The following is a 25305-nucleotide window of genomic DNA, read 5'->3' as shown; positions in this document are numbered from 1 at the left end:
GATGTTATTACTGATCTGCATTGACTAAGGTCTTCCAATAAGGAAGTTGAGGATCCAGTTGCAGAGGGAGGTACAGAGGCCCAGAAGCTTGGTGATTAGTACTGAGGGGATGAAGGTGTCGAATACCGAGGTGTAATTGATCAACGGCAGCCTGATGTATGTTTTTCAGTTGTCCAGGTGCTCCAGACAGATGCATACTGCAGACCATTCAGTGTTCACAACGGTCTGGTCAACACTGGAGAAACTAAATGCACATTGGATGACCAGTTTGCAGAAAATCTCCATTCAGCTGCAGACAAAGGTGGCCTTGGATTTTCAGTCACCTGTCATTTTAATTCTCCAACACACCCCTGTTCTGACATTTGTGTCTTTGGCCCTCTATACTACTCCATCAATGCTCATGTAAGCCTGCGGAACAGCGCCTTCTGTCTGGGCATACTCCAAGACATAGTAGTGAACTAATTAATTTCAGGAACCTTTCTCTCTCCAACAGATGTGGTTGTACCTCTCTGTTCCAATGTGTTACTTTTTACTCTCATTTCTGTTCGCCACTTTTTAAAAGTAATTGTCACCTTGACAACTTTGGTCTGCACCCAGTGACAGACATTCCCTCTGTTCACTACCATTCCCCTGTCTGCAACTTAAAACATGCTTGTCTTCTCACTTTTCCTGTTTTATTGAAGGATCCTTGAAATCTCAGCTCTGTTTCTTTCCCCGCTGATGCTGCTTGACCTGCTTGATGCCAACCACAATTTCTGTTTTTGTTTGGATTTCCAATTTCCAATTACAGTTTGATGTACAAAAGTTACAAATGCTATTTTGGATTTTAATGACAATTATTAAAATTCCTCCACACAAATATTAAAGTATAACTTCAATAACTTATTCTGGTATCTCAACTTGCAAGTCTCACATGTTCTGTTGTCATCACCTTGAAGGCAAGCAACAACTTAATTTCTTGGTGTTTTGGCATTTTGGATATCAATGGCCCAGCAAAGGGCTTTGATTTTGGTAAAGAATGATAAATTGGCAATCCAAGTGAAGCAGGCATAGTGCTGGTACAAGAATGAACCCTGAAAAAATGCATTTAGTTACAGACCTATGGTCTTGATCAATTAGCATTACGAGCTTTTTAAATATCTAGAATTTCCTTTTGATTTTTACTCACATGGGACTGTCTGTGCTTGGTTTTACAGATAAACTTGGAAGATTAGCCTCCAAAAGTTCATTAAATTTTGAATTTCCAACATTCTTTGCCAACTGTAAAGTAAACACAACACAAACTAATTTTTTTCCAGAAATCTTCAACAATCACAACCCATCAAAACATCGGAAGTAATACACTAATTTACCATTCAAGATCACTGTCTATGTTTCTAATTTGGTAAAACCTTGATGATTACATATCTATGTGTTCATTAAATTTTCTTAAATGCATTATTGAGCTCACTAAGTTGGTGCATGCCTCCACTATTGAATGAAAAATATATGCATCTTCTGTACTATCAAAACTGTATTATCAGATTAAGTAGACTGGGCAATATTTTCTGGAGTTCAGAGGAATGACAGGTGATCTCATCGAAACACATAAAATTCTTACAGTATTTGGCAGAGGAGATGTTGGAATATTTTCAGATGGCTGGGGTGTTCAGGTCCAAGACTCACAGTCTCAAAATAAAGGGCTGGTCACTCAGGTCTAAGATAGGAAAAATTAATTCAGCCAGAGGGTAGTGAATCTTTGGAATTCTTTGTCCAACAGGGGTGTGGAGCCTCTGTCAATGAGTTCTTTTAAGACAGAGAATGATAGAGTTTTGGATACGAAAGGAATCAAGGGATATGTAGCTTAGTAGGAAGGAACAATTAGGTAAAAGATCTGTTGTGATCTAAATGATTGGTGGAGTAGCTGTGATGGGCTGCATGACCTATTCCTGTTTCTCTTTCTAATGTTTTAAATTGAGTCGTAAAGGAACTCAGAGAAAATGAAACATAGAGAGTTGGGTCACAGATCAGATGTTACTTCACTGAATAGCAGAACAGGCTCAAAGAGCCAAGCAACTTATCTTTGCTCCTGCATTTCTCACTATAAAATTCAGGAACATGATGGTTGTTTAAAAGAATACCTTTTCAGCAGAAAAATCTAAATTAGGGTAGTAAAATTACTAAAATAAAACTATAGAGAATCTCACCAAGAGTTCAGAGGTTCCAAGCTTGTCTAATGAGAGAGATTGTATTCGAGAGTAATGCACACCCATCTCCCGATGAATTCCAGAACATTCTATACAAATCAGGATTCCGAGATTGGTGGAAAGCCAAGTTGGACCTGCAGAAAAACATTAGTGGGTAATAAATACATACATCTAACTATCAGAAATGCTCACTGAGGCACAAATAGGTTCAAAATGACTAAAGGGAATCCCAATGTGCTGTGTAAGTGGTAGTTGGAGAGGCTGCGAAACAGTAAATATTTATATCAATAATGCTTTCAAATAGTTAAGCCAAAAGAAGGAAAAAGAAAAATCCTATGTTTGTTCTATTCCCAACTAACGTGCCTGCACTTATTTAATTGCGTCATTTTAGATATTTGTAAATTCCCATTACACTAATTTTGCACAGTGAAGCCAATTATTGAACTGAATTTGAATAAATTACTTTGTTTTCTTCCAAGCATGCTGAAGCTCACTTAAGATTTTATATTTCTCTCAGGTAAATGGTTTTAACAAGAGTCCAGTCATAATACTACGGATGGTAGCTTTGCACCATTTGCTCCATAGCCAGTACGTATACCAAATGGCCGAACTTAAGGTGCCTCTCGTACTGAGGAGGATTACTACTGCAGCAATACTAGTAATAGTCTCCCAACTCAAGAGTGATTTGTTTATACGGCATTGTTCGGTAGTGTAGCAGTTAGTGTAACGCTATTACAGTGCCAGCGACCTGGGTTCAATTCCGGCCACTGTCTATAAGGAGTTTGTACGTTCTCCCCATGTCTGCGTGGGTTTCCTCCGGGTGCTCTGGTTTCCTCCCACATTCCAAAGGTGTACAGGTTAGGAGCTGTGGGCATGCTATATTGGTGCCAGAAGTGTGGTGACACTTGCGGGATGCCCCCAGAACACTCTATGCAAAAGGTGTATTTCACTGTGTGTTTCGATGTATATGTGACTAATAAGGATACCTTATAAAGAAACCTTAATTAATTTTCAATCCTTACTCTTATGTTACTCCCAAATCCTAATTTTGTTGAATAACCCCTTTTGTGGCACCATCTGAAAGTTCAAAACCACATCTACTGGTTTCCCCTTATCCTGTTAACTACAACCTTAGAAACTCTTACAGATATGTTTTTCCATAAACATATGCTGACACTGCCCAATCTCATTATTATTTTCTAAATGCCCAACTGTCACTACTTTAAGAATAGATCCCAGTATTTTTCCTACTACTAATATCAGGTGAATTGTTTGCAGTCCTTTTTTCTCATTCCCTCCTTCCTTAATTCTTGGGGTCACAATTGCAGTCTTCCTATCTGTAGGATCTATTTTAGAATCAGTAGAATTTTGGAAAATGATAACGGATGCATCCAATGTCATCATAGCCACCACTTTCACAAACTTGGAGCGTGAGTCATTGGTTATGAGGATTTATCAGCTTGCAGTATGGTTCCTTTCTCCACAACTCATTTTGACCCACCAGGTTTATGCCAGTCACCAAGTACCTATCAATGGAGACACAAGAATCTGGAGCAAAAAACAACTGCTGAGAATCTCAGTGGGTTCTGCAACATCTGTTGTGGTGGGGGGGGGGAGGGCAGAGGAACTGTTGACATTTCAGGTCTGAGTGTGGAGAGAGAGGATAGCCAGTATAAAGAGAAGAGAGGGAGGGGTAAGACAGGGGCCAGTGGGTGATAGGTGGACTGAGGAGGAGTGGAATTGGGAGAAAGAGGCAGGTGGGTGATAGGTAGAAGCATTCAAGGAGAAAGGGCAGATGGGGCGAAGGGAGGGTGAAGGTGGAGACAGCTGCTGGAGGGTGATATGCAACAGAAAGATGACCAGTGCTGGAATCTGATAAGTAAAGACGGTGATAATAGGAACCATTAGGGAAGAGGTGAAGGGCAGATGGAACCAGGTGGTGGAGGAGATCTAGTGGGTGAAATGTCTGGGTAGTAGGTGGATGGAACCAGGAGGGTGATGGGAGTTTGGAAGGGGGCAATGACAAAGGATGGTCTGCTGGATGCAGAGACAGTGAAATGTGAGGACTACGGGAACTTTATCTCTGTTCTGTTTGGAGGGCTGGAGGTGGGGTGGGGCTGGTGAAAGCAAAGGTCCGAGAAATGGAGGAAATGCGAGATAGGATTCCATTAACCACAGAAGAAGAGAAGCCACATTTCCTGAAAAAGGAGGATGTTTCAGATATCCTGGAATGGAAAGCCTCATCTTGCAAGCAGATGCGGTGGAGACGGAGAAATTGGGAGAAAGGGATGACATCCTTACAAGAGGCAGGGAGGGAAGAGGTGTAGTCAAGGTAGTCGTGGGAGTCAATGTGTGTTTATAGTGAAAATCAGTGGATAGTTTGTCTCCTAAGATGAAGACAGAGAGAGCCAGAAAAGGGAGAGAAGTGTCAAAAATGGTCCAAGTGAATTTGAGGGCAGGGTGGAAGTTAATAGCAAAAGTGATAAAATTGAGGAGTTCCACACAGGTGCAGGAAGCTGCACCAGTGCAGTGGATGAGGTAACAGAGAAATAGTTGGGGAATTATACCAGAGAAGGTTTGGAACAAAGAATGCTCCATGTAGCCAATGAAAAGACAAGTGTCGCTAGGGCCCATGCCACTGTGCATGGCTTCATCTTTAATAGGTAGGAAGTGAGAGGAGTCATAAAAGAAATTAAGGGCAAGAACAAGTTGGTTGATGAGAGTGTTGGTGGAGGAGAACTTGTTGCAGAAAGAAGCGGGGGGCTTTTAGACCTTCCTGATGGGGGTTGGACATTCATAGTAAAGATAAGGCGGTGGGGGATAGGGAATTGGAAGTTGTCAAAATGCGAGGTGTCCTGGATGTAGGTGGGACAGGACTGGAGAAGGGAAGACCAGTTAGAGCCAAGGTATGAGAAGAAAAGTTCAGTGGGGCAAGAACAGGCAGAAACAATGGGCCTACCAGGACAGTTTTCTTTTCCTTGTCTGCTTCCACCTATCACCTGCTTCTGTCTCCCAACTCCACCTCTCCTTCTCCCCCACCTGGCTCCATCTGCCCATCGTTCTTCACCGCTCCTCAGTCCACCTATCACCTACTGGCCCTTGTCTCATCCTTCTCCATCTCCTCTTTAAACTAGCTATCTTCCCTCTCCACTCTCAGTCCTGATGCAGTGTTTCGACCCAAAACGTTGACAATTCCCTTCCCCCCAACAGATACTGCTCAACTTGCTAAGTTCCTCTTGCAGTTTGCTTTTTGCTCCAAATACCTATCAATGTCACTCCCATTTTCCAAAACTCTGCCTGTGGCCTTCTATGCTATTTCATTGGAAGTGCTCAAATAACTACTTCTTAAATGTGGGAGTATCTGCCTCCTTCACCCCCTCAGGCAGTCTGTTTGAGATTTCAGTCACCCCTCCAGGTACAAAAATTCTTCAAATTCCCTCTAGATCTCTCACCCCTTTACCTTTAATACATGTCCTTTGGTCACAGATAACTCTGCTAAGGAAAAAATGCTTCTCACCAACTCCCCTATCTATGTTCTTTATGATTTTATTGTCTCATTCAGTATCTTTTCTTTTGGTTCTGTGCCATCTCCAGTTTCTCTTGATACTTATGGCTAGATTACTCTTTTCACTCTTCCAGTTGGATTTTTGGGACTTAAAGGGATATGTATTTCTTGAAAACACACTTATTTTTTAAGTATTCACCACTGCTACAAAAACATAGGCCTGAATTAAGCAGCTTTTCTTTTATTAATACACAAGATGGTGTATCACTGGCAAGTTCATGACTTTACTGTTCATCCCTAAATAAGGTGGGGGTGAGCCACCTTTACTGAAATGCTGCAGTCCAAAGTAATCCCAAAAACTGTAAGTATGAGTTGCACAGTTTTGACTTGGAGGGGAACTTGAGGTGGAGGGTTTGGCAAACACCCATTAACCTTAAGACTCCCCAGAAGTATGGCTCATACCTGCACTTATTTCTAAAGTAGAGTGAGTTCTGATGAAAGGTCATTAACGTAAAACATTAACTGCTTCTCTCTCCACAGATGCTGCTCGACCTGCTGAATATTTCCAGCATTTTATGTTTTTATTTTGGATCAAAACAAAGCCATTTCAATAACACTATTGTCTCACCTACAGCTCCACAATCACAGCACTCGCTATTCCCTGGCATATGTTGGATATCTTCAATGATGGCTTTGGTTAGGTCTTCAATACTACTCTCTGCACTGCTGTGCTCTTCATGGAAAGCCATATTTAGAGCTTCTTGCTTGCAGTTGGTTAGAACAGAAATCCACCTTGACAAAAATGGAGGGGGGCAAGCATTAAGTTCATTCCTAGAGCCCTATCATGCCTGGTATATGTCTATCCTTATTAGACCTCTTGAAATGCATTACCTCATTCTCATCAAGATTAAATTCCATCTGCTACTGCCCTGCCCAGCTGATCAGTTAAAAGTTGGGCAGGGCAATGGCAGATGAAATTTAATCCTAATAATTGATGGAAAAGTTATTACATATAACAATTATAACGTTTTAAAAAAAGTATACCAGATGGAATATAGAAGAACCTGGGAGATATAAAATGAGAGGCCAAATTTCAATAACATACTTACAGATGGCACTGTGGAGTAACAGCCATCTATCTAATTCTTCAAATTCCCTTCACAGATACCTCTGATAAGGGAATAAATGCTTTTCACCAACTCTCCTATCTATGTACTTTATAATTTTATTGTCTCATGTAGGTCCTTTTGTTTTGGTTCTGTGCCAACTTTGAGAATTTCACGTATGAGAGAGTCAATTTCAGATGACAGTGCTAGCCATCATCATTCTGGCTGACTTTCCTTACTATTGATTGTGTTATCAGCATCTAAAAGTGCATAAAAAGTTGCTAACTTGCAAGCAGCCGCTTTCTTGCTACACTCAAATCGGAGGTGATGATCATTACTATACAGTATGTACTTAAGTCCAAGTGTGAAAGTCACACAACAGAAAAATGACACAGGAAGTACATGCGTTACTAACACTCACCAATAATCCTTTCACCAATGCTCATTAGCAAAAAACATTTGATCCAAATATTTCAGCTTTGATGCAGATACATAAAAGCGCAGAATATCAGAGGAGAAGAGAAAGTAGCTGTTCCTAATATGAAGATTATTTGATTGAGTTTGGCATCTAGGAACCCTAACAAAACTAGTTAATGCAGGGCAAGGGGAAACCATCTTCTGGATTCATATCTAACATAAAACGTGTGTAGTTGATAAAGGCCAGTTATCACAGGCCCATAATATGAGTTCAGCTGATGCTTGAGGAATGCCCTTGCTCAAACTGATTCAGAAATGGACATGCTTATTTAAAAATTCCACAATGTTCTGATGCACTTAAACTTGTACAGAAATGATGCTACCTCTACCAGCATGCAGGATGATCTGAATAACATCCAGCGTTAAGGTGATAAGTTGAAGTTAACGTCATACCATATAAATGATAGGTAATAACTGTCTCAAAAAGACAAAGCCATTCCTTAACCTTCAGCAGAACCATAATCACCTATTCTTTCTCTATGAACACCTTGGCAGTAACAATGACCAGAAGCTAAATTGTTACAGGCCATTTAAATACTGTGAGAGCAAGGCAGCGGTATTTGCTTGCGAGATAAATTCCAGCAAGAGGTCCTGCGGTAATTAACATGAAACTTCCAGTACTGACACTATCCCCACCATTTGCTCATGCCTATTTATGATGAGCAAGCATGTGCAAATCCTTTCATCCTATGATCTCCAAAGGGTGAGTATTTGCACTGGTGGATGCATGGTATAAACACTACAATTGAAGTCAGTGTTGAGGAATCCTCTTCCCCTCTTAGCCGCACTAAAACAAATGAAAAAACTGAACATGGAAAGATTACAATAGAGTAAAATATTCAGAAAACATGCTCAGCAGACACAAAATCCATTCACATGCTGAACTTTAATAAACAATAGATTTATTTATACTGAAATACATAGTTGTGTTTAGCTAGCTTTATAAGCCAAAACTCTCAGGTTATGAAATCATTTGACTCCACAGACTGAGAGCTTTCTAACACTCTCAACAAATCGTTATCTGCATCTGTTAACCCATAGCTGGTCAACTCTCTACTTACGCCATACAGTCCAGCTCATCATCTGCCAGGAAATGATAAGTGCGGTTATCTAAAGGCAAAACAAAATGTATTACACTAGGATAACTGCATGAGATATAACAACTATATTGTGGACCCAGATGATATGGAATTCATTCCCCTTCAAATCTACAGCCACATATTGGATCTCAAACAAAAGAAAATCAAGATTATATAATTCTAACTTGCATTATAATGATTTGCCATTCACAAAGTTGAGGGACACAAGTGAGAAAATGGGTGTGGTATTCTCTACCACAGATATGCCTATTTCAATAGCTTTCATTTGTACAGAACCTTTATCTTAGAGAAAGACAGTGTGCATAAATGCATGCAAGAGCAGGGAGGTTATGATACAACTTTATAAAAAATTGGTTAGGCCATAGCTGGATCACTGTCCACAGTTCTGCTCACCACACTGTCGGAAGGATTGCACTGGAGAGGATTCAGAGGATATTCACTAGGATGTATTGGTATTGATTTATTATTGTCACACGAGATACAGTGAAAAACTTAGTTTGCCATGCCATCCATACAGATCATTTCAAAAAACATAAGTACTTTGATGCAGTACAAGGGAAAAGCAGCAACAGAATGCAGAATATAGTGTTACGGTTATGGTTACAGAGAAAGTGCAGTTCAGGTAGACAGTGAGGTGCAAGGGCCATGTCGAGGTAGATTGTGAGGTCAAGAATTCATCTTCAACATACAAGAGGTCCATTCAAGAGCTTTATGACAGCAGGAAAGAAGCTGTTCTTGAGCTTGGTGGTGCGTGTTTTCAAGCTTTTGTATCTTCTGCCCAATGGAAGGGGGGAAAGAGAGGGGCGGGAGGGGTCTTTGATTATGCTGGCTGCTTTTCCAAAGCAGTGAAAAGTGTAGGCAAAGTCCACGTAGGGGAGGCTGGTTTTCGTCACGGACTGAGCTGTGTCCACAACTCTCTGCAATTTCTTACACACTTGGGCAGAGCAATTGCCATACCAAGCTGTGATGCATCAGGATAGGATGCTTTCACTGGTACATCTATAAAAATTGGTGAGAGTCAATGGGAACATGCCAAGTTTCCTTAGCCTTTGAAGGAAGCAAAGGTGCTGGTGTGTTTTCTTAGCCATAGTGTCCATGTGGTTGGACCAGGACAAGCTATTGGTGATGTTTACTCCTAGGAACTTGAAGGTCTCAATTATCTTCACCTCAGCACCATTGATACGTACAGGGGCATGTACTCCGTCCCACTTCCTGAAGTCAATGATCAGCTCTTTTGTTTTGCTGACATTGAGGGAAAGGTTGTTGTCCTGACACAGATGGAGTACTTCACTCCATAGTGGATTGGATGGGCTGTGTTTGCTTCCTTGGAATGGAGGAGGCTGAGTGGGGCCCTATCAGAGACATACAAAATAATGAAGGGCCGAGATAGGGTAGATAGCAAGAAACTTCACCCCACTGCAAAGGTATCTAAAACAACAGGGCAAAATTTAGAATAAAGGGTAAGAGGTTTAGAGGGGCTCTGAGGAAGAACTTTTTCACTGAAAGGTTGATTGGAATCTGGAACACAGTGCCCAAGTAGGTGGTGGAGGCAGGTAGTCTCACGACATTTGAGAAGTAGCTACAGGAGCATTTTAATCACCAACACATAGAAGGCTATAGACCAAGTGCTGATAAATGGGATTAGCATAGATAGATACTTGATGGTCAACCTGGACGTGGTGGGCTGAAGAGCCTGCCTCTGACCTGTAGGATCTTATCAAAGGATATCATTGAAGCATTAAAAGGAAATTGACAAAAGCCAAAAAATAAAAAGGTAAAAGGTGAGGAGACCAAAAGAGGTCTTTAAGGAGAGGGATCTAAAGAGGCACAGGGGTTAAGCAAAGGAACTGAATTTCAGATCTTGATGTCTAAGTAATTCAGGGCAAGTTCGGTAATGATGGGATGAAGTGAAGGAAAATGGAAGGAAATTCATCTCATTCACAAGAGAGAATGTGATGAATAGCCTTTGGAGGGAATTGGAAGACTGAAGGAGTTTGCAGAAATGGTGAACAAGGAATTTCATTGCAACCTGGTGTATATGACAATAAACTAAACTAATCTGAATCTGAAAGGAAAAACAATTAAGAGATTTAAATATGAGAATGAGAATTTTAAATTATGGCCATTGTTGGAATGGAATTCAATATGGGCAGCAGTGATGGATGAATGCAGTTTAGAATAGGGAAGGATATTGTCAGTAAAGTTTTGAATGAGCTGAAGCTTACAGATAGTGGCTAACCATGAGAGAATTGAGTTGAGAGGTGACAATGGCACAGATGACGATTTCAGCAGTAATAGGGCTGAGGTAAACAGAGGTAGAAGTAGGAGGTCTTTAAGATGGTGAGAATATGGAATTAGAGGTTCAGGGTGCAATAGGGGATAGGTTGAGGATGGGATGAAATTGATGGCAGAAGTATAGTGTTTGTGATTGGGCCATAAATGGTGGTTTTGTTCTTCTTGATATGCAAAAGTTTGGTTCATGTGTAGCAACTTGTAAAACCTGCTTTTATGTTCCCAAACAGAAAGATGAAATTTCCTGTTTTAGAAGATCTCCTCCACCAACATGCATGGAAGCAATCTGAAGCTGAACCAAGAGTTCTGCGACTACAACCGACTATCTTACCACACTCCTTCAGATACAAATTGGTTTCTAGATTTGCTTTCTTTCACCTCATATCAATTACGCTCTTTCCATCAACAACTAAAATCTCTCAAGGTTTAATTTCTCAAATACCCTCCATAAACTGCAAAACATTCAAAATGCTGTGGCTTCAATCCTTATCCACATCACGACTGAAGCCCAACTATTTCAGCCCTTGTAGACTCCAGTAGTTCTTCTTGTCCTTAGAATTTCAGCCTTAAGGTCTGAGTTCAAAACCATTTCCAAGTAGTAGCTTAATTCTCCCCCTCCCATATTTTTGATGGCTACTCCTTCAGCAACTAGGCTACCATGATCTGAATCTCCCTCCCTCACCATAATCTGCCTTTTTACTTATTTTACTTTGCTTCAAAATTCCCACATTAAACAGAATTTATTAATCAAGTCACGTCGAGTTTATTGAATTTTGCACTCTTCCACCCATGCTACTTTATTCTTTCTGCAAGGTGGTTGAGAAAGGAAAGAACATACAAAATTACTAAATCATTGTACAGCAAATTTAGATTATCTCCCTTTAAAAATGCTGTGAGTGAAATCTCTTTGTAAGAAATGCTGTACAAATTTAAATTGTTGAATGTACATGCACAGCTCCTTATTTCATAATATGATCAACTATATTTTAAGGAGAAACACTTTATTACTGCAAACAATGACATTAATGATACCTAGTGAGAATGTTTCATGAGATTAGTATACAAAATCAAGTATCTACTGTTCATAGATATAGTGACAAAATTTCCTTCACCCTGATTATTGTGGCAAATAAATTATTTGATTTTAACTCTGGGCAGCGAATCATTGTTGGAATAGTGTCCAAACCACAAGAAAAACAATGATGGCATACAAGGCCAACAAATAATCCTGACAACAATGCTCTCTAAGAGTTTCATTATATTTCTATATGTAGAAACTTCCAAGTACTGACACCTGATTCACCAACTGCTAATCACAAATAAGTTACATTAATCAACATAATTCATAGAGTGATGAATATACTACAGAATAACCACATATTCAACAAGAGAAAAAAATTAAAATGATCATCCATACGTGAAATGAGGTCAAAACATTTTTTATCTTCCAAACTAGGCTTCACTTGACAGGTCAGGAGGTTGAGCTTTGCTGGCTGTCGGTTTGGCTGGGCAAAAGAGAAATGAATAAAAGGATTTTAAGATGATGCAGTCTACACTTCCATCAGCAAAATATAAAAGCAGAGAAAACATTTTAACCAATTGTACATTGCTGAACACAACATAGATTGTGCAATTACCTAAAATATAACATGCTAGTTCAAAAGTAGTTCATTACTGTTTAGTAATATAAGGTGTAGATCTGTTGCTATTACGAACTAAAGAATTCTAGTTGGGGCAGAATAATGTATTCTTAAATCAGTTTGGGGAGGCTCATACAATGGATATGTGATGTTAAGGAACAAAGGTACTCATACCTACTGTACAATTTTAGTCCTTATGCTCCTGAAAAGTTAGTACAAAATGCCTTGGTTTTTAATGGTTATGTACATAGTGTGAATTTGCCCCAAACCAAATGTCATCATCCAAGCAGTTTTTGACCAGAGAGGGAAAAGACCCTGAATAATAATCCATAATTATCATCAGTGACCTGCTTCAACTAAGTTCACACCACTATAGGGATGGTTTTAGTTTTTACTTGTGTACTGGAAATTGGGTAAGTGAATAATTAAATAAAAAGCACATTTTTTACCCGCTCAATTCCTGGTCGCTTCCAATATTAAGTTGCAGAATTTTGCAGGTGGCAGAAGTATTTCCCTGCAATAAGCAGCAGCCTTGAACACTGAAATTAAGATCCTATTTTGCAAACAGAACTCTATCCACATTACTGAGGCCCAAGTATTTAGCCACCTCAGCTTTCAATTAGGTAAAAGCAGTATGGCAGCTGTATGGAAACATTGAAAGCATCCTATAGAACTTGATTATATGGGGACAGGAAGAGAAGTATTTCATTGAGTCTCAAAAGAAACTTGGAGGCCTCTCAGTCCTAAACTCCACTCTCTTACTTCCTTGATACCTCCCCTGACCATATCCTATCCAAGCTACGTAGCTAGAAGTCAATGCATAGCCTAGGGTGACTTGATTTTCATCTGCTAGCAGCTATTCTGCACCCCCTTCAAATTTGTTGCCAGAGGTAAATGAACGCGGAGCATTTCATCTGAATCTTGTTAGAATTGCTGTGGCCTTCTGCTGGGTCTACCATGTGAAAAACTAATCTGTTCCAAATTAAAATCTGCGCCTATGTACTCAGGCGTGTTGTATACTTCATCATGATGGTGATTCCTCCTTAAATTCCTTACTGATTTCCATACATGCTCCTAATTATGGTTTTTATACTCAAGGGAAATTAGTCTTATTTAGTGTGAAAGACAAGGCAGTATGAAAGACAAAGGAGGAGTTATTCAGTCACCAGGTGATTATAAACTGAGGGGCATTTGCTGCCAGATAAAATCAACAACAGATGTCCCAGTCTCTTTCCCATGCTGAACTCACTGTTCCATGTGATATGGTGAGGTAACAGTTCTTTATGATACATTTCCTCTTCTGCCAAACTTTCCTCAACCTGAATAAGAAAATATTTATTTAATAATATTGTTTAATGTCAAATATCTTTTAATCTAGAAAATACATTTAATGCATAAACACATAATAATACATAAACACATTTATGTAATGATGGGGTCAAAAATGTGTACACAGAAAATGACTGCTAGGATTGTGATGTGCAAATAACCCATGCGCATTTGACAAGGTGTAGCACACACAAAATATTCATGCTGCGACCTCATTAACATATCGTTGCAACAATTCAAGCTAATGCTGCTATTTATTGTCTTGGGACAGGACCACAAGTCCCAATTTAGTGAGTGGCTATGACCAGATTAAATTAGCCAATGCCAATTTAAGCCATGCCTGAATGTTTTAAAGGAGAAAATAACAAGCTAAAAATGGCAGACATTGGAAACCTGAATTAAAAATGGAATCTGCTGGAATATTCAGCAGATCAGGTACTATCTTTGGAGAAAGAAACAGAGTTAAAATTGCAGGTCAATAGCTCTGCATTGCAACTCTTAAAGGGTAGGTGTTTTGCGCCTGTATTTGGTGACGGGAGTTAGCAGGAAAGCTGCAGCAGAGAATGGGCAAGTGTGGGCATGCCAACTTTCAGACGTGATTCTGGTAGATGAAGTTAAGGACAGATATCCTCTTCTCACAAATGCCGAGGAAGTTCCTGAGGCAGAGTCAAGTTATACTAAAAGGTGGTCAGAAACAACATCAAAATGAGGGCTCAAGCCCCAAAGGTGTGGATACAGTGTCACAAGAAATCTGATGACTTTACAAAGGCAGCAGGGAAACAGGAACACCTCCACCTGAGTGTTCTCCAAGTCAATCTCTATCCTGATTTTTCATACTACTAGTCCTTCATTGTTGCCAGGTCTAAATCCAACACCTCTCTCCCCATCAGAACTGTGGGAGTATTTTCACTAGAAGTACTGTAGCGGTTCAAGAAGTGACTAACCAACACCTTCTCAATGGCAAGCTCAAACCATTGTCTGTATTCTCTTAGATTTAGAAGAGTGATTCTACAGAAGAAAGGATGCACAATGAAATGGTTGGTGCATTGGCAGGCATGCCTAAAATTATCCACGAAATGTAAAGCAATGTGAGGGAGTTGAGTTCCAACCTTCTACAGGTCTTTGTGCTTGGAGCCTGAAGACAAATTTTTCTTGAGCATAAGTAGTGCCCATCCCAACTTGCTGATCCATCTCAACTTGTAGACCCAACCATCACGCAGCCTCTGATGGCCAATATCTCAGCTCCTACTGCAGCACAAGCAGAGTCTGTCAGATGTGTGTCTGCTGAGGTGGAAGCTCAGGTGATTTGCAAGCTCAGACCATTGCCACATGGCTCTGGATATCCGGGTTCAATGCAATTTTGAGGGTATCACAGCACGCTAGCAGACTGTCCTTCAACAGATTGCTAGGATTGCTCTGATGCAGCTTTGGCAAGATGCAGTGGTTCCATGACATTTAAGTTACTGCCCTCTCTCAGGATGATAGTATTCAGAATTCTCTTTCCCCTGATACTTGACCAGTATCTTTCCTGTTGTTTGTTCCCCAGCCAGCCTCGATTGTGCCTCTCAGTTAGATTGAAGCTGGTCTTTAATTGTTCAAGTTACTTCTCTAAAACCAAGTGTAGCCCCCTCCCCTGTAATTCAGTAGCTGTTCACTATTCACAGTGTAACCACTGAGGAAGCCCAGTGTAGGGTCAGGCAAAGACATGCAGAAAACAAGCATTAAGAACATGGGTGATTAGTTTAGGTTTCTCTATATTTTCATCACGATTGGATGCATGAATATGGTTTCAAGTGCTGATGTGATTTAATGTCGTGCCCATCAAGTTTGGTCAAGCAACTGGTAAGGTGATCTGCAATAGAGGGCTGGGAAGATGCGAATATGGTGGAATGGGGATTTTGTTTTACAATTATTATCTATTTATGGGATGTAGGCATTATTGGTAAAGCCAGCGTTTCATGCTTATTTCTAATTATTGTTGAGAGTGGAGAAGAGTTAACATGCCTTTTAAGTGGGTTTAGGAAGAGAATTACTTGCTGCAAAATACTCATCAGCATATGACTTGCTTTTAAGGAGAGGGAGGTGAAAGAAAAAATTTGAAGTATTATACTTAGTGCTTCTTGAACTATCCTCAACAAACCTTTTTCAAAGTTCAATATTTATGAAGAGCATATAAAAGTGTTCATACCAATTAAAGCCTTTGCTTTATTCCAGCAAAGTCTATGGTTACATTACTTTTTTCAAGAATATTAGCACTACATTACAGCACTAGATATAAAAGATATAAAGCATAAGAGGTTAATTCGTCCAGATCTTTGCAGTTCAACAATACTAATTAGTATCCTTAGGCAGCTTGATTATTGCAGCAGAGGGCGAGTTCTTCTGTTATAACTCTGAGCAATTAATTTCCTTGGCTACTATTCAGCAAATACAAAATCTAACAGCTGCAGCCTAAACCACAAAAGAAATAAAGCTATACTGAAGGCATATCCGACTGGAGTCAAATACTCTTAAGACCAATGATCTCCGGGTAAATGAGATTACAATCATACTAACCCATCACTTTTCTTGTACAGGATTCCTACTTTTTCAGTACCATACTGCTTATTGCCCTGAAGTTGGTGCATACTATAAACAGACTGGCGGTTCAGAGAATCCTGCAGGAAAAGAAAACATAAACAAATGATAACATCAGCGAAATTCCCTTGGCCATAGAGTTTCAAACTTTGTTTGAGAACTTCATAAATAAACAGTATTATTATTGAAAATGTTCCTGTGGAACATATTGGTGATGCTGGAAAGAATATACACATGAATAAATCTTTGCTTGAAACGTATAGCAAATACATTAACTGCTAAAAGTAAGGGCTGAGTTAATTTAAGTTCTTGTTGCAAATACTGATCAATTGGTGAGATGGACTCCCAGTGGTAGGAGGATTATGAGTGTGGGTGCTCAATGTTCTTGCAGAATGGATGAGTAACTCTTTCAAGAACTTGAAATTCAATTCCAGTGATTGCATTAGACTACATTTGTTTCCTTTTCTTACATTAGGCAAAGCAATTTATAGGAGACACTGAACACCAATATAGTCCTCAGAAATCTATCGAAGAAATGCACAATTGTCTTTACAATGTTTATGCACGAAAATCATTCCATAGTGACAACAAACAAACTGCTGGAATACTATTTCAACTCAAAGTTTTCATGCAGATGCAAATTTCTAAGGCATTGTATCTGGCTGTATTTTGTACCTGTTACATTAATTATCGCTTTTAAACAACAAGGTTTATCTCCATGCCATTGACAGAGATTTAAGACCAAATGCAGCATTCATATCATCCACTCAGCTGGTGGGGATACTTGGTGGGAAATCTTGGGGATTTTATAAAGATGATAGAGGAGGTAGATAGGAAAAGGAGGAGAAAAAAAGGTAGAGGAAACAAAGAAAGTTAGAGGAAGAAATGGGAAAAAAGGCAGAAGAAAGAAATAATGGGAAATTGAGGGAAATGGAGAGTAGTGCAGTAGCCGAGATGGGCAAGAAGATGAGGAGGGCACTTAGGGTGAGGGTGAAGATAGAAATGGGAAAGAAAGACAGGAAATCCACTCAAGTAATAAATGTTATCAGTGAGCAGCGGCAGGTAAATGCAATTTGCCCCACAATGTACTGCTCACCTAGATGGTTAACACTTGAGTTCAAAACCCACTGTCCAGCTAGGAAAATATAAATTTAATTAATTAAGTAAATCTGGAAGTAAAGGAAAAAGCTAGCCCCAGTAATGGTAAGCACAGAACTACTGGCTTTCTATAAAAACTCAGCTGGCTCACATATGTCCTTCAGGCAAAGAAATTTACTGCCCTTACCTAGTCTGGCCTATATGTGACCCCTGATAACCAATCCCTTCCTTCCCAGTTCAGAGCCAGAAAGAGATGGACAACACATGTGGATGTTTTTGGAACTGGAATATTATTGTCATTTGTACCGAGGTACAGTGAAATACTTGTCTTGCATACCGTTCATACAGATCAGTTCATTACACAGTGCATTGAGAGATATCTTTATTAGCCACATGTACATCGAAACACACAGTGAAATACATCTTTTTGCGTAGTGATTTGGGGGGCAGCCCGCAAGCGTCACCACGCTTCCGGCACCAACATAGCATGCCCACAACTTCCTAACCTGTACGTCTTTGGAATGTTGGAGGAAACCAGAGCACCAGGAGGAAACCCATGCAGACATGGGGAGAACGTACAAACTCCTTACAGACAGTGGCTGGATTTGAACCCGGGTCGCTGGCACTGTAAAGCGTTACACTAACCGCTACACTACCGTGTCTGTGGTAAAACAATACAGAATGCAAAGTGTCACAGCTACATAGAAAGTGCAGAGCAGGTAGACAATAAGGTGGGAGGTCATAACGAGGTAGATTGAGAGGTCAAGAGTCCATTTTATCATACTAGGGAACCATTCAATAGTCTTATAACAGCGGGATAGAAGACCTTGAGCCTGGTGGTACGTGCTTTCAGGCTTTTATACCTTCTGTCTGATAGGAGAGGGGAAGAGAGAGAATGTCCTGGGTGGGTGGGGTCTTTGATTATGCTAGCAATGTCCACATCCCATGGGCAATTAAATAAAAAGGCTGTTCAAACCAGAGATGCAGATTATTGGAAGTATATCCTTTGGTATTGTATTCATTCTTCTTGGAGAAAAAAAAATACATATATCTGAGAGAGATGAAACACAAGGAAGGGATGTCTTGAAAAGCAGTTGGTATGAGATCTTTTCACTGCAGATGACTCAGAAAATGAAGATAGAATCCCTGTAACTTATTTTGCAAAGGCTACACACTAATCCCACCACCCTCCACCCCCCCCCCCCCCACCCCGCCGCCCAAAAAGGATGAAGCTTCAGGTTTTTCCATACTCTTAACTCAGTAAAGGAATCACAAACTTAGGTGTGTAGCATCTTGTCATTTACAGATCAGACAGAAGCAGTCAGAAGTATTTGTTAGTCTCCTTCCCCTGACTAGACAGTTGTGAATTGGATAAATATTTTTGAAGAAGTCAATGTACTGCCAAACCAGATGTGGAAGGTACTTTATTTTTGAATGGTAGGGGAAGTTATGCCTCTGTCAAATTTAGCTATTGATGAAAAAATCCAAAATGAGTTAATTCAGCCCATCATAAATTAGATACCTAGGCAATATACTTTAAGACGTTGAGATTAAATTCTCATTTAAGCTATTCATCAGTTTTGGAAATACTTTTGCTGTTTCAGGGTCACTGTTCTGAGTGGTAGGATCTCTGGAATTTTTATAATATTAATATTTATTAAGCAGGTAAGCAGTGTTGCACATAACACATACATTATCAGTCTATAGCATATTCTGAATATATTGACTACACATTTGACTTAAATAGTACTTGTAGGCCAACATGGCTAGTGGATATCAACTTTTTTTTGCTCATTAGGTCTTGAAATAGCACATTTAATTAAATATGTTCTGAGCTTTATATTCAATGTACGAAGTAGACAATGAATATACCATAGCTAAAAAGTCTGTATCATGGCAATTTAATAACCAAAAGACATTTGACTAACCTCCTTGTGGTCTAATTGTAAAGATGGTTTGAGCTGATCTCGAAGACTGCATAGCTGCTTCTTTTCCTCTTCTTGGTTCTGTTTAATCTAGAGCATCAACAGGCAGATATTTTAATTGAAATTGCACATCAGCAAGTTGTTCTTTACATCCCACACATTTTACAAGGAATTCCATACAGTTCCTCCCTGAACAAAGCTTATTCTTTAGCAACACTAAATTACTTTAGCTAAGATAAAATAACTCAATAAAAATTGGCTTTCTTGCATTTGTTGTGCTTTACGCCCTATCAGTGTTTCAGTTTCTAGCTTGCTGGAAATTAATTTACACATGCTGACCTCAGATCTCTCAACAATTTCTCCAGCTTTTCAGGTAGTGCATTCCAAATGTTGCCTACAGTTCAATTATCTGAAATCTGTATCCTCTGGTTACCAAGCTCAGTGTCATTAGAAGTAATTTTACTTCTTTCTTCTGTCAAAATTATTGCTGATTTTAAACACCTTCATTGAGTCTCCTCTTAACCTTCCCCACTCAAAGGACAGTAACTCCAATCTTGCTACATAATTGAAGTCAGTCACTCTGATAATATTTTAGTAAATATCTTTTGCATCCTCTTCCAAGTCTTTACATCCTTCTTAGGAGTGGACACAATAGATTTACTTTTATGAATGCGAATGGAATAGTCCATTAGGGCACAGCAAGATGCCACAAACAATAACTGCATGAATAAAATATCCTGAATAACGATAAAATATCCTTTTGTTAATATTAATTGAGGGAGAGTTGCGTGATATACCAGCTTTTCTTTAATTACTGTTATCTTTTTGATTCATCTGAGCAAATGGGGCCTTGGTTTAAAGACTTATCTGATAAATGGCAGCTCTGACAATTCGACATTTCCTTAGCACTGCGTCGACAGTGTCAGGTTGGATAATGTGCTCAAGCTATGCTTGCACATTTTGTCCCACTATAATTGCAAACACAATCAGTTGAGTCAGCTACCACAAATAAAGCTTAAAAAGATAGATGTGGGTATATCAAGTGTTAAGCACATGCTTGGGACTATCGCAGCAGATGATTCTGGCCATCAAAATCTCATATCTCAAGAAGGCATCTTTGAAAGTTATTTATAGTTCTTCTGGATATATTACATTAACCATAGAAACTTATAGCACAGAAGGCCATCCAGTCCGTCATGTTCATGCCATTCAAAGAAAAATATTTTGGATAAATTCCATTTTCCCATTCTACATATTTGTTCCTTCTATGAGCACTTGATATGCCTTAAGCTACAAGGCATATCAAGTGCTCATAGAGGGAACAAACATGTAGGCAAATAGAAGAGAGATGTAATAAAAGTAGGGTTAGAGTACTATGGGGTTTTAATTTTCCAAATATTATTAAGATTACCTTAGCGTAACTGGTTCATTTGGGGCAGAATTTTTGAGGTGCGTCCCGGAGAGCTTTCTGACATGCTATGTAGATAGACCAATAAGGGAAGGAGCATCACGGGACCTTATCTTGGGGAATGAAGCCAGTCAAGTGCTGGGAGTGTCAGTGGTGGAACATTTTGGAGAGAGTGACACTAATTCTTTAGGTTTCAAAGCGGTTATGGATAAAAAAAGGGATAGGCCAGGAAAAATGGTCTTAAGTTGGGAGAAGACTAATTTCATTAAAATAAGACAGGACCCGACAAAGGTAAACTAGAAGTAGCTACTTGAAGGTGAGTCTACATTAGCACAGTGGAAAGCATTCAAAGGAGTAATACCAGAAGTTCAGGGCCATCATGTTCCTGCAAGGGTGAAAGCCAAGGCCAACGAGCACTGGGAACTCTGAATGTCAAGGGATATCAGGGGTCAGAGAACTAAAGAAGGGGGAGGCCTGTCAAGAGTATAAAAAATGTAGGGAGGTACTTAACGAAGAAATTCAGAAGGTACAGAGGGACCACAAAATATCACTGGCGGACAGGATTCAAGTAAATGGCAAAAGAAAAACCAGGGAAAGAGTAGGCCCCAAGAGGGGTAATCTGTGTGTGATGCAGATGACACAAAGATCGGTGGTCTTGTTGATAGTGTGGAGGGTAGTCTTAGGCTACAGGGTAATATAGTTGTGTTGGTGAAATGGGCTCAGAAATGGCAGATGGAGTTTGTCATAGAATCAGAGAAATGTACAGGCTCTTTAGGCCCACCTCATCCATGCCAACTGTGATGCCTATCAATGCTAATTCAATTTGCCTTCATTATGCCCATATCCCCCTATGTCTCTCCTATTCCTGTCCAAATGCCAGAAAAATTCAGATAAATGTGAGAGGTGATGCCTTTCAGGAGTACTAATGAGGCTGGGACATATACCACTATTGGTAGGGTCCTAGGGAGCATTGAGGAACTGAGAGACCTTGGTGTACAAGTCCAACGATCCTTGAAGATGGCAGTGATAACGTGGTTAAGAAGGCATATGGGATACCAGCCTTCATTAGTCGGGGCATTGCGTACAAGAGCAGGGAGATTATGCTCCAATTTTATTAAACATTGGTCAGACCTCAGCTGGAGTACAGTATGCAGTTCCTGTCCCCATACTATAGGAAAGATGTGATTGTGCTGGAGAGGGTGAAAGGAGATTCACCAGGATGCCCTCTGGGATGGAGCAGTTCAGTTAGGAGGAGGGACTGGAAAGGCTAGTTCTGTTATCTCTGGAGTGGAAGAAGTGGGTACATGAATGAGGTAGAGCGTGGCTACCTAGCAAGCAAACACTGCTGCCTGTTGTTCTCTGTGTCTGCCTTTAATCTGACCCATGCAAAATGATTCCATAGTCAGGAGAGTGAACATTCTGGGCGCATTTTCGGCTGTTTTAGTAATGTTTTCAGTGTGCACAAGGTAAGAATACAACTCTCGAAGATGTGATGCTGATTTATTCAGTTTTATTCAGTTTTTTTTTAACCTTTGCCAATCCTTGTCACCAATTGCGATGTATCCTAAGGTGGGCCAAGGATACTGATTACAAGTTCTATTTACAACAACAGTTGCATGACTCAGGAGCTTCAAACAAAGGTGTTTATTCTAACAGCAAGGAACTCCCCACACATGATGCTAATATATATACTTGATGACATCACTATGTCCTCTAACCACGTTACTTATTTAAATAATTATACGCAAACACACAAAATGATGGGCAAAGCCTCCACCATTTCCATTTTTGATTTTCTTAACAGCTTATAATATAATTTATATGGGATTTATGATTTATCTATTTTTTAAAAGATGGAAAACCCTTTAATACTTCCACTCTCCAAATTTTCACATCTGTCACAATCTTCCCCTTAACTACAATGTCTGCATCTTTCCCCTCTTCTGTGAAGACAGACACAGACATATCTGGACCATATCCATGGTTAACCCCTTTACATTAGTGGCCTTTATTTGTCACCAACCATCCCTCTTGTACTCTCTGCCTTTATAAAAGATTTTTCCTGACTTCACTTAATGTACTGTTCTTCATTCCATGAAAGGCAAAATAGCATCTCTAATTATATGGGAATCAATTCAAAACTATAATTTCTTGCAAAAAAAATAAAAGCTGGCTGATCACAAAGTAATATAGGTCTCAGGTGAATTAGAAAAATCTGTATTGTACTCACGTTCTGTAAATCTGCTGCAAGCATTTCAACGTAATGCCGAATCTTTTCAGCTGTTTTCAAACCTTCTTGAAAGAAACTGCAACAAAGTACAGGAAAATAATGATGAGTATTTTTGCATTTTAGATCAATATCATACTGTCCAACATCAACACACTTCCTTTCAATTTTCATCAGTAGCAGACTTCCAGGGTAGAAAACTGTCCTCAGTTGCATATGCTGAACATATAATTACAGCTGCACAGGAAGTCATGGAACAAAATTTTCAAAGAGTGTTCAATATGAACGAACCACGATACATGTTTAGCACATCCAGGATGAGGACAAATTACTACCTTATTATGTTTAAAGTTAAGAATTTATATTTCTTCAATTAACTTAATTATGTCTGCATGATTATTTTAAACTTATTTGGTATGTTCAGTATACTTAATAGATAATGTGTTCATAATAATGTCATCAATGCTCATGGCACCGGTTAATTACCTACTAACAATAATTGGAACAAATGCCCACAATTAATAACCTTCATTTATCATAAAACAAGGAATATTTCACACCAAATTCAGTGAATCATGAATGACTTAAAGTGTGTCATTGGAACATAGTTCTATATTTTCTAAATCCCCACCAGTCATTTTAATGTATTAAAAATTTTATAGCCATTAGCTGTGCATAAATGCCTTAATCCGTGGCCCTTAGTGTTGCTACCATCACAGTGGCTTGTGCTACCCATAATGCAGATTAAATTGGTGAAGGATTTCACCACCTCCATCTACTGCTGTTACCACTCTGAATTCCAAAACCCCCCAGTACCGCCACTTTCCCCTCAGCCAGTGGTTGCCCTGGACAGAGAATCTTAATAGCACTATTCATTTTCCATGAGTCAACATGCAAATGATGTACAAGTGCCTGCTTCATCATGCAGGTTCAGTTTTAATGGTTAAAGGGAGGAAACCTCAATAACAATTTCTGAAAGCAACTTAAATTTAGGTGACCTCTGACTTGACAGTGGGGCAAAGTATACCTCTTACGTAACACAACAAAAATGTTGAAGTTCGGTTTCTAGGCATATCGGCAGAGCAGAAAAATCCCAATACCAACATTAAAGAGACAGTCTGATCTCTTTCAACAGTAAAATTTAATGGATGCTCTAATATCAACAGCATTTGTAGTAGCAAGAAAGTGACATTGGGATAGACAATGAAATTTAGAACTCTCTGCCTTGCATTCCTTTCAGCAGCTTCCAGCTGCAGATTAGTATGTATAATATCTTGGCACGGAATCAGGTTGACAATATTACAGACCTAGCTCTAAACCATCAGTCATATCTAATGAGATTTAGCTTTGGCAGCAGGCCCTTGAGAGCTCTGCCTCACAGATATCATAGGCAACCACAGACCATCCAATTTCATGTTTTTACCCATTGAAATCACTTAAATTTAAAAGACCCAATTTAAATTTGTAAGAGTTCCAACAGGTTGTACGAAATCTTTCAGATGATACAAAAATATTCTATTCATTTTTATCCTGTTTAATTAGAGCCAGCACTCTGTGCTAGCCAACCTTAACGATCTAATATAACAGCGCTAATGGTGGACCAATGTCACCTCCAGCACTTAGAACATAGAACAGTACAGCACAGGAACAGGCCCTTCAGCCCACTATGTTCTGCCGAACTAATTAAGCTAATGACACCTAACTAACTAATCCCTTCTACCTCTTGACCAAGTCTTTGTCCAAGCGGTAATTGTGCAATGCCATATTGCTTTACCAGGGCCACTACAGCTGAACAAGATTGTTTGTTTATTCTCCGAAATGGTGGCAAGTACGTTTGTGTGCTAGTGTACCATTTATTTTGAATGGGAAGAGAGAATGCTACATACAACTCATTTGTAAGCTTTAACATCAATGAAAGTCATCAGCAATGTTATCAACCTCATTTGAATCATTTAAATCCTAAAGCACTTCCCAAGATACCTCACTTATTTCCTATTGAACAATTTTGAATCACTTGCTTTGTTGGCAGTGGCATTCATTTAAATCCACAGAAATGGACAAGGAGTACAGGTTATTTTAGATACACTGTGTCAGCATACACTTTCCTACTGCAAGTTTCACTGCACTTTGGTGCAACAATAAGCCTCAATTCTCAGCCCAGAACAAGCATCCATGAACTTCTCTACCAAACTCACAAAATGCAGTGCAGCAATTTTCTTTTTCTGAACTAGTCATCCTTGGGCCTGCCTTGATGACATTGGTAACTAGGGCTGAAATAGAGTAAGCTTTGTGGCACTAGTCCATGCCCACCAGGAACTCAGATTTGTCTCAGGTATGACCCACATATCCGTCTCCAATTTCAGTAATGGCCTAAACTTACAATTAAATCAGTCCAGAAGTGTACCTATGAAAAGGATAACATTATGAAAATAAAA

General features: G+C 39.5%; 1 protein-coding gene across 2 annotated transcripts in view; it reads right to left on the bottom strand.

Annotated features, from left to right (window-relative positions):
- The window catches only part of unm_sa1614 (un-named sa1614), a 117213-nt gene that overhangs the window by 29627 nt on the left and 62281 nt on the right, over window positions 1-25305 (bottom strand). For both annotated transcript variants that reach the window (XM_052031150.1, XM_052031151.1), the window contains exons 8-16: window positions 22874-22949; window positions 19239-19325; window positions 16192-16292; window positions 13556-13625; window positions 12084-12171; window positions 8336-8384; window positions 6320-6483; window positions 2187-2320; window positions 1169-1260 (exon numbers count right to left, since the gene is read on the bottom strand). In XM_052031150.1, the coding sequence (XP_051887110.1) occupies window positions 1169-1260; window positions 2187-2320; window positions 6320-6483; window positions 8336-8384; window positions 12084-12171; window positions 13556-13625; window positions 16192-16292; window positions 19239-19325; window positions 22874-22949 (861 nt within the window). The remainder of the gene's footprint in view (window positions 1-1168; window positions 1261-2186; window positions 2321-6319; window positions 6484-8335; window positions 8385-12083; window positions 12172-13555; window positions 13626-16191; window positions 16293-19238; window positions 19326-22873; window positions 22950-25305) is intronic.

This window comes from Pristis pectinata, chromosome 16 (genome assembly GCF_009764475.1).
Source record: "Pristis pectinata isolate sPriPec2 chromosome 16, sPriPec2.1.pri, whole genome shotgun sequence".
NCBI lineage: Eukaryota > Metazoa > Chordata > Chondrichthyes > Rhinopristiformes > Pristidae > Pristis > Pristis pectinata.
Note: the sequence above shows the minus strand (reverse complement) of the source record. Positions and strands in the feature narration are given on the sequence as shown.